The sequence below is a fragment of the Melospiza georgiana genome, chromosome 2 (genome assembly GCF_028018845.1).
Source record: "Melospiza georgiana isolate bMelGeo1 chromosome 2, bMelGeo1.pri, whole genome shotgun sequence".
NCBI lineage: Eukaryota > Metazoa > Chordata > Aves > Passeriformes > Passerellidae > Melospiza > Melospiza georgiana.
In genome coordinates this window covers 54051023-54068558 of record NC_080431.1, presented here as the reverse complement: position 1 = coordinate 54068558, position 17536 = coordinate 54051023, and the positions used below count along the sequence as shown (strand labels likewise).

The 17536-nt window shown below is 40.1% G+C and overlaps 1 protein-coding gene across 1 annotated transcript in view; it reads right to left on the bottom strand.

Annotated features, from left to right (window-relative positions):
- The window catches only part of RB1 (RB transcriptional corepressor 1), a 71329-nt gene extending 54102 nt beyond the window's left edge, over positions 1 to 17227 (bottom strand). The window contains exons 1-7 of the mRNA XM_058018306.1: positions 17139 to 17227; positions 16839 to 16956; positions 6824 to 6936; positions 4789 to 4923; positions 3853 to 3891; positions 3010 to 3077; positions 1382 to 1492 (exon numbers count right to left, since the gene is read on the bottom strand). Of these exons, the coding sequence (XP_057874289.1) occupies positions 1382 to 1492; positions 3010 to 3077; positions 3853 to 3891; positions 4789 to 4923; positions 6824 to 6936; positions 16839 to 16956; positions 17139 to 17227 (673 nt within the window). The remainder of the gene's footprint in view (positions 1 to 1381; positions 1493 to 3009; positions 3078 to 3852; positions 3892 to 4788; positions 4924 to 6823; positions 6937 to 16838; positions 16957 to 17138) is intronic.
- Between the last annotated feature and the right edge of the window lie 309 nt (positions 17228 to 17536).

The window sequence follows — 17536 nt, the reverse complement described above, 5'->3', positions numbered from 1 at the left end:
GAGCTGTTTGACAGTTCATACACAGCTTCACATCAGAAACCCAGTGCTTTGCCCCTAGGACAGTGACACTCATATCTGCAATTCAGTCTCAAGTGGCAGAATTTTTTTTCAAGGTATGATGCACAGAACCAAACTGTTTCTAAAAATGAGCTCCTATTCTGTAAAGTTTTACTATGAAAAAATAAATCAGTGTGAACACAGAATTCAAAACCAGGTAGTTTTAATTCCGTGGTTTTTGAAAAGGATCTGCTTTATAACACCTGAAATAAGCAGCAGCATATATGTCTGTCCTACTAGGAATGAATTTAAATTCAAATTCAAATTTAAATTCAAAATAGTACTGGAGGAAAGCAGGGATCTGCTTGTCCCAAGTTCATCCTTTATTCACATTAGAATAAGATCAAGGTTATTTTTCTTTACCTGCAACAAATAATCACTGGGTCAGATAAATATCTCCAAAATACAGAATTTAAAGAATATAGTAGTGAATACCGTATCTATTGCATGACATTACAACTTAGGTAGATGTTTAGTTACCAAAGAATACATTTAAGCTAAATATACAAGGCTTGCATCTTAACCCACCAGAGGATAAACTAATTACTAAAAATCTGAGTCACATCCTGTGGCTCCAAATATTTCAGTGTATTAATTCCATAGCTAGCTGAAGAAAATAGTTAACTCAAATAGCATTCTATCTTTGAAAGTTTGTATAAATATTTACTTCAACTTTTTTGTGAGGTTTTCCAGGTTTTAGATATAAAAACTTAATGGGGAAAAGCTTACTGTTGAATAGAAGTTTTTATACAGAAGACCCATTCTATTTTTACTTAAAATAGTGACACTTGCAATAGCAAACAGGATGTAATAAAAGCAAAGCTGTCTACATTTTACCTTTACTCTTTTATTTTGAGCTGATATCCACTGTGTATTTGTTTTAAATGTCTGTATAGTCCAGTATCTTGTACATTTCTGCTGTTATCATACTGTTAAACATCAATAAAGTAAGAGTCCACCACAGCAATACAGTAAGATACCACCACTTTTCCCTTTTCTATCTCAAGACAAACCTAAATAATAGTTCTGAGTTATAATCCACCCAGAACCTGAATTCTTTTACCAAATTAGACTTGCTGTTTTAACAAGTCCCTAAACAACTAGTATGGGGAGAGGACACAGCAAAAATTATATTAAATATACTGCCACATTCAGGTAATTGAATTCAAGTTCACTATCATGTAAATTTGACTAAAACAAAAAATAATTGCATTTCAATAAGCTTAAGAAGTTTAATTATGTTAATTATGAATATTGGCATGGCTAATAGAAATATAATAAATTTACTTTCTACTTGAATGAGAAATAAAAAAAAAAATCTTACTGTATGGTTCCTTGAGCATAGCAGGAGGTGACAGTTTGATAAAATAATCTAAAACACACAGCAACAACTGGAAAGAAATCACCAGGTCATCTTCCACTTGCAACACTTTACCTGCAAATATTTAAAACAGTAAAGAAAACCTTTTTGAGAATGGCTGACTTAATTCAAGAAGTAATTTTGCAAAACAAGGATTTGGAAGTTCATATAGTAAAACAAAAAAAAACAGAATCCAGGAAGCATCATACAGGATGCCAGTGCTCTTTAAAGGTTATTGATTTTATAACTCATGGCACTTCAGTTCATGGCTTTAGAGACAGCACACAAACAAAATTACTTTGTACAAAACCGTGCCCTCAGTGCTCAATCTTGATTCTTCTTTTTACTGTAAAAGAATAACCCCTTACTTCCATGTAATTCCTCCCTGCTTTCTTTTTCTGTGGTCTCATGCAAGCTTTTGGAAAGCTGCTAAATATTCAGAAAGCAGGAGCTGCTAGTATACAGTGAAAAGAAATTCAAAACATGCTGTCATGCTGTAGGCTCAGCCTGTCAAATTTTTATGAAATTACTTAAAAGTCACACAAGTAATAGCATGAAGAGCACTTTCAGTGCTGCATAATTCCAGTTTTTCCCAAGTTATGACTCATATGCCAGAGAAGATCTATAGAGCTGTCCCAAGACAGCGTGCATTGCCACAAAAAAATCAGGAAGTCGATAGTGGTTTTGAACAGGTACAGATCTGGCTGTGCTCTACTTACATGGCAATTTTTGTATTTCTTTTCTATCAGATGTAGCAAGCATCCCCCAGGCTCTTCTGAAACTCCAACTATCTTCTAGTAAATTTCAGCTTTCTTTGTTCTCAAGAAAAGGCAGGCTAAAAAAACCTTTTGCGGGTTTTGCTTTATGCTTATGCTTGGAGAAATCTAGCGACAAAGCTCCAAAAAACTCAGGTGATCCAAGTCTGATTTTGATATCAGAGATGCATACACTTCACTGATAACCCACACCTGCAGTATGCAGCACTTGAGAGACATGATTCACCCTTTTTAGTAGGAGTACAATGAGACAGGAACTCCATGGACCACTATAAACATTTCATCACTCATTTCATTAGTTACATTAATGAAATGTAAGTTACATTTCATTAACTGTAACTTACAACTTTTCAAGAAAGATTTGTAGCATTCAAAGGCCATGCTTTCAAAGACTTACTGTAATACCTTATAATTAAATATGTTTAATTAAATATAATTTATAATATATATATAAGCTTATTTTTGAAAAATGCCATTTTTAAAGATAATTATCCATTATTAAAATGCTGGCAGACTACAAAGAACCTCAGAATAGACTTAAATACAGCAAGAAGACTTAAGAACAGCAAGCTTTAAAGAAAAAGGGAAAAATCATAGAAATTTTAGAAAGCTTATGTTTATAAACAGAAAGTCTAACAGCGAGAAGAACAGCCAAACTGTATATGAAGAAATATTACTGAGCAGTTACAAAAGCCAAGCTGGGTCTGTACAATACTTATTTGTAATAAGGATACTAGTGTCATGTTGGGCATGTAAAACAAGTACACTCACTTCAAAAATATTCATCAAAATTACTGTGTTTTAAACAAAACCCACCTTTTGCCAGCAAAAAAGTAATCCAGTAATTTTTTAGGACTAATACAGAACTGAGTTCAGCAGAAATCCTGCAGGGAAACAAAAATACTTCACATTGATAGCTCTGTAATAATTTAAACTACAATGTCTGAAAACACGCTTCTGTCTATGGAACTATTTAACAACATGCAACATTTCCCATGGACTTACGCTTACTAAAAATCTCATCCCATTCCCTCTGTAATTATGACTACACATTTGAAAAACTTAAGTCCCTGTAAAGCCATTGAAGAATCAGGAAATATCTGTATAATCCTCGGAAAAGAAACTGAATGTGGGCAATTCAACTGCTCTGAGCTGTCTTCTCATGTGTCTCTGACTGATGCCCTGCTCTCCAGCCCCAGCATGAACTCAAGCTCATTGGGAAGCTGTTAGGGCATCTTTTAGGACACTCATCTGCTGCTGTGATTAGGAAGCTCACGCTCCATCCCAATGTCCATTTCCACCATGCCGAGACATATGCCACTGGTGGCAATATTTCATGGATGAGGGATAGATATATAAAATATATATAAAAACATGATACATATCTACTGATATATACATACACACACTCTATATGTTTTTAAGTAAGAATATACTTATATACATAATGTGTATAAATCACAAATATAGAGATATATATGTAAAATATAGATAATTTCTGCATCTCCCATCATCTCATTGAAATTCAAATCCACACTAAATTTAAAGTAAACACACAGCATACTACAACTTAGGCCAGTCCTGAAGGGTTAAAAGATAACATGCCATCATGTTTTACATCTTATCTTGACAAACCCAATTTAGGAAAATCAAACTTACTCACTACTAGGTTGTTCCAGATAAATAAGGCCACAAGTCCTAGAAAATAAAAAAATTCTTATTTTTGAACATGATTTGGTAAGCAAACTATGCAGTATCTTTGACTTGAATCTAGTTAAAAAAAGACATCAGTTCACAAAACATTTTTCTAACTTTAAAACAAAAAGCTGACTCAACAGTTAACAACAGATCAACTATAGCCCTGCCAAGCCTGAAATGATGTTGTTGTTTGCATATTTATGTCAAAGCTTAGACAGCAAAACAATTTCAACTTGGTATAATTAAGTCGCTTTCTTCTAGAAAAACAAGATTTGTACATATATTGTTACTCAGTGTTTTGTACAACACAGCAAAGTGTACTACAGGTGCACAAAACACACTATAAAAGGGCATTTAAAAATCTTTAGTACTTCAGTGCCACTGCAAGCCTTGTGGTGTAATGTTGCTTCCCAATTATTCTAGGTACATACCATTTCAAGAAAAAAAATCAGTTTATGCAAAAACAAACTAGGATATACATGCCTTCATTCTACAAACTACCAAAGGGTGATCTCCTACCCCTTTCAAAGGTTAAGATATATTTGAGATTCTTTTGTGATTCGGAAGGCAAAATGTTAAGTAAAAAAAATATTTAGACAGCAAACCAATCCTCTTTATATCTGTAAAAGTTTAAAGTGAGTAGTAATCACTTGCCATGCAAGTCTTACTACAGTTTGTACTGCAGCAAGGGGGTTGTTTAACACAGCATTGTGATAGTTATGGAGTAAAATGTAAGAGGTGTTTATTTAATGCATGTAAACAGCTCAATTTCACTGTTCTGCAAATATTAGCCCAACAGTTTAAATGGGCTCCTATAACAAACCATTTGAAAAATTCCAATACTTAAATGTTGACAGACAAAGAAATCAATTTCAAAATGAAAAAAGCATACACTACCTTTCAAACTTGTGGTATAGTGCAAATAATACATCGTATTTCTTTTTCAGCCTTGATACAGTGCTATCAACTTTAGTGCTTACAGTATCCATGTTAACATCCACCTCTTTCAGAAACTGAAAAAATGTGCATACACTGAAAAAAGGGAAAAAAAAGATGCCACATTATCATAACTTGTGAAAACAAGTATTCTGAAATAGCTCTTAAGAAAGAGAAAATAAACCACATCTCCATGAAAACCCATTGCCTTACTTCACTAGACTCCAGCACGTTCTTACTACTGTTACCAGTGACTGAACCTTTGCCTTGGGAAACATTACCTGTTTACCTTGAGCCCCACCTTCACATTTTCCAGACAGCAGGAATACTGTTCAGAGCTATCTCACAATACAGGCTCTACCACAGAAGGAAGGTTTTCCTGCCTAGCACAGATATTATCTCTGGAAGTCAGAATCTGCTAACTAGACACACCTTTGTTCTTGCAGTGCTGGTAATACCACAAATATCCAGCACACACCTCTCAGCTCTCCTGTTCTGCTTTAGAAACACTCCTACTACTCTAAGAACATGAACCTTGGCTCCATCCATGCTAAACAAAGACCTAGGAATGAAAACTGAGATGAATGCATTGAATTATATAGAATTTCAAGTCTTTCAACAGGACATCTCCACCCTCTGGAAATATTACACAAGGGATCAAAGTTCTCCCTACTCATTCATGTAATATTATGGCCACCAAGGAAGCATTTTGTTACATTCTTAAGTAAAATGAGCAGAATGCTAAAAATTAAAGAGGAGGAAGCTATCAAATATTTTCAACTATTTCAACTGTATCAAATATATTTTGATCCTTTATCAAAATACAATATTCCCAGAGATTTTTTTGATCTTTGTCAGATTAAAGATACAAGACACAAAACCAGTCAAAAGCTCAAAATGCATCTGAAGGCTCTAGAGGACGGCTAGTAGAAATCTCTGCCAATTTGACCTTATAGCTGAGAAAAAGCCCAGGGCTCAAAAGCAATTGAATATTGCATCACAATCATAGAGTAACAGCTTACACTTTGAAACTCTAAGGGAAAAAGTCTCTCACTTTTCAGCACAATTTGTCAGTGGAACTAGGGTGGAACATGCTGGACGTCGCTGCACAAATGCAATTGGATTTCACACAGTTCCAAGGCAGTCAACAATGAAGAGATTAAGTCAAAACATTGGACCTGACCCTGCTCTGGGAGATGATGCAAGGTAGAAGAGGGCATGGAGAAGCCTAACCATACCAGATGACTTCAAGGAAAAGGATATTCTGGCCCAAGCCTGAGGTTATTGCCAGGACTTGGCCTCCTGCCCTAGAGCACTGAGAGGCTCTGCTCCTGCACATGCTTTCCACACATGGCACAGTTCCAGGCAGATGGCACTGGAATCCTTTCCTTAGATGAATGTAACACAAGGTTGCTGTTCCCACCTAAATTCACCTTAAAAGCAGATACTATAATCTTAATTTCTGTATTATTAAATTAATTAATATACAATACAACAAGTAACACACCCCCAAATAAAAGAATATATGAAAGAGTATATGAACTATACAAAGTTTAGCTAGGCATTAAAATGTTTGAGAAAGAGCAGCATGCTGGTAAACTGTTTGAGGAGTAATGTTTCTTTTCCCCACTTCTTGACTTAGCCTAAGCCTAATGCTGGGAAGAAGGTTTTATGGAAAATCATCATAGAGGGAAAGAAATAAAGAAATATTTTAAGTGCAATTTGCACCAACCTGAACCAATGAATACTTTATGAAGAGCAAGAACAACGAGATGCGTGATACAACCAAAGCCAACTACAGATTAATCCAACAATATCACTGCTCCCTCAACTTCTAGTTTACCAGTATATTCATAATTTCTGTAAGTAACTTTCATTGTAAAATCAACTAGTCTGATATGCACAAAGATTCACTATGCCTTAAAAACATTCCCTTCATAAAAATGTTGACAAGTTAATCGTTAAAACCTAAATTCACACACTTGAACTCACTTACCTCATTTTTATACTTTTCAAAAGCTCAGTGAAAGTAAATGTCACTTCATCCAGATCAATTGCTACAATAAAGATACATACACCCCATGTTTCCTTTTTCTTTGTGTTGCAAGCCTTTTTGAAAAAAGAGAGGAAAGAGGTTTTATTAATCAACAGAAATGGGTAATGCATGGAAGACAATACCTAGTCCAAACATGATTGGAAATGGTTAAACAAAACATCCTCAAACAAACATTTGACTATGACAGCCAATTATTTTATAACAGAAAACCATTCCAGGTTTTACAATACAGGTAAAAGACTGAGCATTTCAACTTTTATTCCTACAGTACAGGATCAATTTTACCCATACAATTCAGCAAAGCTTCAAAATACAAGCTTTGGTTCCACGGAATGTTTTTGCAGAGCAGAAGTAATGATTCCTTTTTTTTTCCTAAATTACCATATTTGATCATAACAACACACTGAAAGTTAAGGAATAAGAAGCCAAATCATAAAAACAAAATTGAAATCTTTACAATGACAGGCAATAAACACTCATAAATGAGTACAGCTTTGTCAACCACTCATCACCGTGGTTTGCTGAACCACAAACCCATCTCTGCTTAGTAAAGTTTGATAGTAACAAGCACTTCCAGCCATTTTCCTACCATACATCTACATTTAAGGTCTGCTTTCTGCTGTTTAGAAAGTGCAAGTTATAACCAATCATCCTTCATCAAAAGAAGCCAACCCACAATGACAGACATGGCATCCACATGGAGCAGAACTCCTGATGATGGCTCACGAGCCATTCACTTGAAGCCCGACAGGTATCACTTAAGATTCCAATACCCTTCCACCAAAACAGCAACTCAGTGGAAAACCCCTGAAGAACAATGACTTGTAGAATCATGGGAAAAAAACCCTTAAGCAGGTATATCCCAAGTTTTGGAAACAAAGCTATCTTGAAGACAGAACTAGGCATGGGTGCAGGCCAAAACTGCAGAAATAGCAAACTTGTAAAATGCTTTTCAGGTATCCAGCATCCTTGTAAATAAAACTGCAACACCACCCAGGCCCACAGCAAGGGAGCAGGATCTGAATGCATTCTCCACAGCTCTAGGTTGGACATGACATGTGTTGGAGGACAGAGGTGAAATGGAGCACCAGGAGCAAGGGAATGGAAACACTGCATTCCTGCTCTTCCACACTGCCTAGCTTTAGGCCACTCCCCAGCCTACTTTTTTATCCTTTCCCCAATCACTCCACCTAGTTACCTCCTAGACAATACCAGTGCAAGTTGCAGGGGCCTGCTCACTCTAGAAAATGTTCCCCAAAGGTAATAAGAGTAAGACTGCACCAGACCAACCTCACTCCATGTTATCCAGTCTTCCAAACCTGCTCCAAAATCCTCTGCACTGTCAGCATCCACTCACGTCCTTGCTTATTCAGCAGTGTAACCATGACCAATAACCCACTGTACCCATAAATGATACAATTTCACTAATACTGCCAACATTTTGTTTTGCTTTGGTGACAGTTGCTCTCTGTCTTTCTTGGGAACAGCATTTATAAAACAGGGAAGAGTGGCTGGGGGCTTTCTCCAAAGAAGAAAAACTTTGACTGGCTTGAGCAATTGTTAATAGTTATAGAACAGGCTTCAATACAAAACTAACCAGCCACCCTCAACAGTGTGATAACTGACAATTATTTAAGTCACTATTTTCTTCCTGCATTCCTGTTTGAGTGTTTCTACAAATCACATCTCCTTGCACAAGAGAAAATTACTTTGAAATAAGCTATTGACAGACAGAGATGCATTTGCTGATATACAAAGGGATATAACAAATTATGCAGGTTAATGCTAGCTAGTGAACTACCAAGAGAGAAGATTACTCACAGTGAGCATACCCCTGCCCCTGGAGCCAGCTGACCTTGTTTATTAAATAAGTTCATTTCACTCCATGCTCCTGCAAACTCAGGCCATGATGTTGTCCTGTAAATACAACATCTTGCGGGGCAGGAGGACTGAGTGCCACCAAGCAATGAAATTGTTCCTGGTTTGTTGCCTATGCAAACAAGCCCAGCTTTCCTGGGCAGCCTAGCTCAACTCTGGCAGGATGAGTGCTAGAAGGCCACAGCAATGCTTTAATTGATAGCAGAGAGGTCTGGTTTTGCAAGAACAACCTGTAAACCCCTTGTCCAGTATGGTTGGGGGTAATAACTCATTTGTTTCTAGCATTAAACAAAAAGGCAGCCTCAGAGGCAGCCTAGCCATCCATGAGATTCAAACCATTACAGATGGCCAAACTCCAGTATCAGCACTACTCCCACACCCATTGCTGAAGGTACAGGATGCTTTGGACAACTTCTCCTCAACACAAGATGTTGGCTGACTACTGGCCTAACAAGAAAAATTACACACAACCCAAGATAAATAGATTGTGGGTTGGGGTTTTTTTCCTAGTAGCCAAGAAAAGGTGAGCAGCACCTCAGCATGCCTGCCTTATAACACAGCTGAGACAGGAAAACATGAAAGAGCACCAGACTGGGACTATCCCACCAGCTGCTGCTGGTTAAAACAACCAAAGACACAGGTGAACTGCAGTTTTCTCAGAAAATAAGGTATCTGCCATAGCCATGCATGAAAATTGCAGTGTTTTTAATCCATAAATATTGTCATGGTTTAACCCCAGCTAGCAACTAAGCACCACACAGCTGCTTGCTCACTTCTCATCCCCACAGTGAGGAGGTGTGTCAGAAACTAACCATCATAGCTTGAGAAAAGAGCAGTTTAATAACTGGAACAAAATAAAATGCAGCAATAATAACAACATTAATAATAATTGCAATGGAAATGAAAGACAGAGAGAGACATAAAACCCAACAGAAACAAGTGATGCTCAATACATTTGCTCACCACACCCAGCCCATCCCTGAGCAGCAATCAGCAACTCCCAGCACAACTCCAAGGCAATTTATATAGTGGGCATGATGTTCTTTGGTATGGAATACCCCTCTGGCCAGTTCAGGACACCTGTCCTGGCCATGGTCTCTCCAGATCTTTGGGTGCATGCCCACTGGCAGAGCATGGGAACCTGGAAAGTCCTTGACTTAGGGCAAGTACTACTTAGCAAGAACTAAAATATCAGCACTATCAACATTCTCATATGCTAAATCCAAAACACAGCACTATACCAGCTACTGGGAACAAAATCAGCTTTATTCCAGCTGAAACCAGAACAAATATAAACATCATGGGGCAGGGGAAAGGGAGAGGAAATAAGATGATGTCTTCCTGGCAAGTCACACTCTTCACACTCCTTCCCTCCCAAAGTCCTCTTCTTTCCTATGAGTTAAAGTTGACTGCTGAACAAAAAACACAGCAGCATCACTTCTTCCAGCTATTTTGCTTTGTTTACAGCCAAAGTAGATGATTCATCTCAGAGGGATTTGGATGCATGGGAATGCATTGAAGAAATTAAATGAAATGAAAGGAATGAAATGAAGACAAATTCATAGCCAGAAATTAATTTCTGAGGGTTTTGTCCTACACCAGTCTGACTCAAGATCTTTGTTGATATGGCATCACTACAGAAAATGGGCAGGACAACAGCTCAACATCTGCCCTTGGCTGTCCTTCAGTTTCAGAAAGATGACTTGCAGTGACCTTAATGCAACTCATCATGAAGCAAAGCATACTTACCAATCACTAGCCCTAAAATTATTTAACATCTAGTAGTCCACATAGATTTCTTTCTCTTTTTATCATCTTTTATTTAGGATTCCAAGGGACCCATGCTATAACTTTGGGCAACGTTGTGTTGAATCAATATAGTTTTCTGTAGGAAAAGATCTAAAACTCTTACAAAACATTTCTCATTCTGGACTTACCATTACTTTTATTGAATATGATTTTTACCAGATGACTAGTTTATTTAAATCTAGTGAAAACAACCTGGGAGAAGTCATTAGCTTAAAATGCTCATCCAACATTTAATTATTGTAAAATGGGATTCTTGCTTCTCTTCTTTCCAAATGTAGCTGAAAGGTGTTAAAAGGCACTAACAGGAATAACTTGTGTTCCCTGCCTCCAGAGGTTCTCCAGAGTTAATCAGTCCCAAGGAGGAGATGGTCACAGGAAGTCCCAGCTCTAGTATGCAGTTAGAGATGTTTACTCTTCTGCTAACACTGATGATAATTTTGGTGACAGCCTACAAAAGTGACCCAGGAATAGAAACTTCAAACGCTGTTGAGTAAAAGAAGGTCAAGGGAAATGCACACGAAAAATATGCAAACACAGATGGATACTTGAACCAAATGGGATATAGGATGTCTCACTGCAAATATCAAGCACCTGATTTTTGAAGAGGAAGATATGGAACTTGGCTTCCTAACATAAAATCTCTGTTACTACATTCCAATCAATATGGAGAACTAGCTTGATGGTATAAGAACACAGACATGTGTTAGAGATAGTCCAAAGGAGGTTACAGAGGTGATCAGGGAGCTGGAGAGAGTTGGGGCTGTTCAGCCTGGAGAAGAAGAGGCTTCAGGGAGATCTTAGAGCATGTTCCAGTACCTCAAGGGAGCTATAAGAGAGCGGGAGAGGTATTTTTTATAAGGACATGTAGCAATAGGACAAGGGGAAATGGCTTTGAACTGAAAGAGAGCAGGTTTAGATCAGGATTAGAAAGAAATTCTCTACTGTGAGGGTGGTGAGACACCAGGACAGGCTGACCAGAGAAGTTGTGGATGCCCTATCCCTGAAGTGTTCAAAGCCAAGTTGGATGGGGCCCTGAGCAATCTGCTCTAGTGGAAGGTGTTCCTGCCCATGGCAGGGGGCTGGAACGAGGTGACCTTTAAAGGTCCCTTGCAACTCAAACCATTTACTGACTTTACGTGTTTCTGATTACAGTGGGTGGAAGAGGACTGGAGAGTAGACTCAAGAAGCTCTGACAATAGAAAACTGTTCAGAATAAAAACCTGCAGGAAGAATACCCCAGGGGGGAAAAAAAATCTGCGACCATTATAAGCCCTGTCTACATATAAGGAGTTCTGTGTAAAGACAGATCCTTCATTTTTTCAGCAATATTCATTTTTTCAGGTTTAAATTTTCTATTGAACATTGTCTGGGATAGAAGATTGTTATTAGTTCACAACAGAGGAGATCAAATTCAAACAAAATACTAGCTGAAAGTAATGAAGGCAATCGAAAGTAGTGAAGTAGTAAAAATAGTTCATCTGATATGCAAAGTTCCCATTACACTTTTACATGCAGCAAGACTGGAGAAGTCATCAATCTCTCCTCAGGATAGGCAGAAGATGAGTAAAAAAAAACTCTACACCAGTTGCTTGAGCTTTTCAAGTCCAAGGGCACATACAAGTGGCCCATCTGCTGCTAAGATACTGAATATCATCAGCAAGAGGCCATGGAGATGATCTGTTTGTTTTGGGACTTTCAGTAGCTCTTCTTTTTTTAATAACAGAGGATCCTAAAATAGCTGTAATTTTGCTCATGCATCCAAAGTTTCAATGGATTCAGGTTCAGTTCAGCTACAGTTCTATAAATTAGAGACAAAGTCTAGACAGAAAATACTTCATTAGCTCATATGTGTTTCATGCTTTTGTCAAAAGCAAGAAGCCTCTCTGCCTTTTAACATGAGGATGAGGTGGCTTACCAATTAAAATATTCTCTTTTTAATAAGAAACCACAACCAAAAGGAATTTTTTCACTTTAAATGTGAAATTTTATGGACTGGGGACACTTGGCCTGCTGAACATGAACTCTTTTGTCTATGCAGACCAACCTTCCATATTTCAGTAGTCTTTACTTCATTCCTCAACTTAAGCAACAGTTTACCTGTTAATTTCTTCACTAAGAAAGCAGTTCAACTCCTGCACAAATCAAGTGCTCTGCAGTATCTGCGTACCAGTTGGGGAGAATTTCAGGAGGTAAGAAAAGTAATTAGAGACAAGAAAAGTAATTAGAGACAAGAAAAAATGCCTAGAACATCTTCATATGCTAGAGACTTTCTGAAGGAAAAGAAAAGGCAGCAATAATACATCTCTCATGGGGTACAGAATTGGCTGGTACAGAATTTTACACCACTGGCTTGAATTACAACAGGAACAAATTAGCACAGTACTTGGGGGAATAAAATAAATGGGCAAATAAAGCTAAACTAGGAAAACCTAACTAGGCAGACTGCAGATCTTGCACCACGACAATTTTTTAAATAGTGGGTTAGACAAATACTTGATAAAAATGGCTCAGGAATTCCTGACTCTGAACAGCTGAGCTGCAGCAGGAGAACAGTGAGCCACATTTTCCAGCAGCGCTATGAACAGCCAACAAAAAATGGAGCTCCTACCCACGCCCCACATATTACAGCTAACTAAGCTGATGAGCTCCAAGCATTAGCAGACCCTAATGCCTTAAGGTCCTTGGCAGACTCCAAATTCTATCAACTTCTTAAACCACTTTCATTTTCTTTGGAGAAGTTTGGTTCCAATTTAGTCACCAAATCATCCTGTTCCCCACATGGGTTCTTTCCAATATATTCAGCAACAATTTGCTCAAGCTTTTCTTTCCTGCTTGTATCAGCCCATATTCTACTTGAGATTCTCATTTTGCTGCTCTCTACCAAAACAAACAGTAGCAGAACATAACAAATGCCCTGAGCTTCTTCACAGCAGTATTAGTATGGCTTCCTGGACTGCTTCTAATATCCCTTACACCAATCACCTGCTGCTCACCAAGGTACATCAGTAATTCCACTAAATCTATTCATTCCATCTAGAATTTATAAGCATTTTGGTTCATAATACAGATTTCAGGAGAGTTACAAAAAATTAAGAGTACAAGAGAAGCAAGGATCAGAGCCAATGCTAAGACATAAAAATAAGTGTGTAAAAGTTTTGAAACTAAGACTATAAAAACTACAGCTCTAAAAGATTCTGTTCATCTAGGTAGCTTGGTTTGATAAAGAAATGATAGAGAGAACAAAAATATTTGTATGACACCAATGAAAAGCTCTTGTTTAGATAAACACTTCCATGTTCACAATAAGCTTGTGTGGGAGTTCACTAGACAGCAAAAGAATTTAAAAAGAAACATCTTTCTGATTAGACATCAGATACCTTCCTTCAGCCCACACACCAAGAGTGCTGATTCAGCATTTGGGGTTCTAAGACATTTTGAGTTACCATTTTATTGTAGAAGAATGTCATTAAACTTGGCTGTCACAGAGTGAAGCTTTAATATTCTCCTACTATGAAGGAAAACACCAGGATATTTAACAAAATATTTAACAGACAGCTGTGATGCTTTTGAGCAATCCCCCTCTGCAGACCTGGCTTTTACAACTACAGGTCAGCCACATTTTCCAGAAAAGTTGTGTTACCATCTCTCTCTTGCCACCTTCCTCCTCCTCCACACCTCTCAAAGAGGTTCAGCTGTTTCAAGGACTCACAGCCCAGCTGGAAGAGGGTGCATCTGTATATCCTTGACTCACATGCTGTGGACACAGATAACTGGAGAGCACTGCAAGGAAAGCTACAGAGCATGGAAAGAAGTGCAAGATAAGAAAGCTGAAATTTCAAAGTATCATCACTAGTAGCTCAAATGCTCAAAAGAAAAAATATCAGAGTGGAAAGGTGTGACATCCTGAAGGAAAAAAAACAGTGGCTCCAGTAGGCATTAGCATTCATTCCAGGGAGCAGCAGATAAGTTCTCTCCTCCTGGCTGATGCCTACCTGGTTAGTAAAATATCTCACTGTAGCACAGGCACATTTAGGCTGGTAAGTCACTACATTCTAGCAATTTTTGTGTATATGCCTGCCAAAAATAACTGCTTTATACTTTTAAGCCACATGCAACCAGTTTGTGCAGTCACTGCACATGCACCCTGAGCGACTCAAAAAGGACAGCACTACAAGATGTTTTCATCTCAAGTCACTAAACATTCACTGAGCAAGGATACAGCAGATGTTCAGACTGCATCCAAACCACATCTGCACCCTGAGTATCTGCCAGTTACCACAGCACCTACAGTCTGGGCCACACTGCTTCCCACTTACCACTACACGTGCTCTTCACATCCTCAGAGATTTGGCAGGCACAATTCTAACATCAACCACAATAAAATAAGGCCAGTGAGCCAAGAAAGACAAGGTTTCAGGTCTTTGTACTTTGTAAATGGCTTGAGAGGGGGACTTTTGGATGCCACCTCTATTTCTATCAGCAGCCTTTTGATTTAAGCTTCCTCAAGTCAAACCAACTACACTGCAAAACAGAAGTGTTCTGGTAAGTATTTGTCTCAGCTGGTGGCCTGCTGTTCAACTTTTTGCTTGAGAAGAGAAAGCTGCTACACAGCTTCTGCTCCAGCTCAGAACTGAACAGGTTACTGCTGAACCTCACTGATGAAATCACGTGCAGCTGGTGCTTGCAGGACAAACCCTGGGACAGCCCCTCCAACATAACACCTTTCCAGAGGGAAGAAAAGAACAGCCTCCTCCTGAATCCCTGCAACTTGAACTAGACAGTCATCCTGAGAAGCCAGGCTCACCACAGCAGCTTGACTTGGGAAAAGAAGCAGCAATTAGCCAGGCTGTAAACTTGCTTGACTTCAGAGTCAGATGAAGCCTGCTCTCAGCTAGAAGTAGCAACTCCAGCACCTTCCAGATCCCCACGGAGGCACACACTTGACAGCTTACTCATTTCAACACCCTGCAGATACATCTCTAAGTTTGAGGGAAAGGCCCTGGACTGAAATATAATGTAGAATTTTTTTTCCCTGTACATTGAAAGGCTCTCAACAATCAATTTTACTTGCAAGACAACAAATATTAGTTATATATCATAACGAAGATCTGGTTCTGAATAGGTAAAGGAAGCAATGAGATGCTGTAAGGTTTCAAACACCATGTATCTTATCTGGCCACTGCTAAGTAATAATCAGTGAAAACAAAACTTCACCTGTAAATGAAATTTGCAGGATTATACTGCAACCTGCCCTGCTTTTTTTTCAGTCAAGGGACCTGACTACTCCTGTTTTCATTCTTACAGGGGAACTCAACTATGCTTTTAGGTAAATGCTTCCATGAACATCCGTGACGAGAAATTGTATCTGTTACTGAAAGAGCTGTGCACAGTCTCTCTTCCATGCTGTTTTTACTCTGTGATGTGAATGTATCAAGACTTGGTATAGCCACACTGCAGTTTAAAAAACACAGATTACAAACTATTAGTAGCGACAGCTCAAGCTGCAGAAGGGTAAGCAGAAGTCAGAACACGCACATCAACACGAGTGCTCACTGTGGGAATAATACCCCAGCTGGGTATTCTAAAACTGCATCCGGACTCTTTAACAAAGCTTCTGCCATGATTTAGCTGTATTATAGCTGTTCTCTGAGCCAGCTTGTTGACACAGCAGTCATACTGAGGAGAAGGAAAAGCAAAAATCAAGAAAGGCCCTAACACTTTATTAAGCTGTTTACACATGCCCAATGACTAACTTTGAACGGAAATGCCTCAACGATAAGCACAGGTTTAACATTATGCAACAAAAAAAGGAAACGTTCCTGTCTCTACAATAGTAATCTCCATACCCTTTCTGCAGCCTCATAAAGGATACAGAGGGGAAAAAATACACAGAAACACGCAGAAAGACTGCCTGTATAAAGCTGACTAAGACATATTTGAAATAACTTGCAGTTCAAAGAATTAGCTGATCGCATGCTGCTGTTTTCTACTGCCACTTGTTAGTAACCTAAAAGGACTCCTGAGCACGTACCTTTATAACAAAATATTAACAAAAAAGGGCAATCTACAGAAGCTAGTTTACACAGACATGAGCATGGCAACATCCCACTTCTTTCCAAGTCTACCTTCACTTGGAAAAAGCTAAGTCACAGTACATGAGCTTTGGCCGTGGGACCCTCGGCGGCCGCTGCAGCGAAGTTTCGGCTCAGTATGTGAGCTGGGGCACAGAACTCTGCTGCCGAGCGATGCTACGAGCAGCGCTACTCACCAGAGCTCCGTCCGCTGCCGACAAGCTCTCGTACGTCTTCCACGCCTTCTCCCTCACGCTCTCCGACACCTTCAGCGCATCACAGAGCACGACGAAGTCCGCTTCGCCCACCTCGACCCTGGGAAAAGCATCGCACATCGCCAGCGGGGACACGGGACCGCGGGGCGCCCACGGAACCCACACCGCCCGCTGCCGCGGCCGCCCCGGATGCCACCGCCCCACAGCCCGGACCGCCGGACGCCGAGAGCCCCGGGCCGGCCCGCCCGCCGCCAGCCCGCCCCCGGCCCGGGCACCGCTTACCGGGGGGCGGCGGGCGGCGCGGAGCCGCCGTCGGGGCTGGGGCGCTGCGTCCGGGCGGAGCCCGCCCTGCGCGGGGGCTTGGGCGGCATGGCGGGAGCGGCTGCCGGGAGCGCCCGCCGCGGGCGGCACTGACCAGGGGCCGCCGGCTCCCGCTCCCGGCCCCCGCCCGCCGCCCGAACCGCGGGAAAACGGCGTCACCGCCACCCTCCGTCACTTCCGCGCCGGCGGCCGCGCCCCCGCCCCGCCCGCGGCCCCGGGCACGGGGCGGGACCGAGCGGCGGAGGCGGCCCCGCGGCCCGGCCTCGCCTCACGGAGCCGCCCGCGCCCCGCCGTGCCCGGCGCGTCGGGTACTCAGCGGGTACAGCCGATACATCTTTTCCGTGAGACGGGAAGGAACG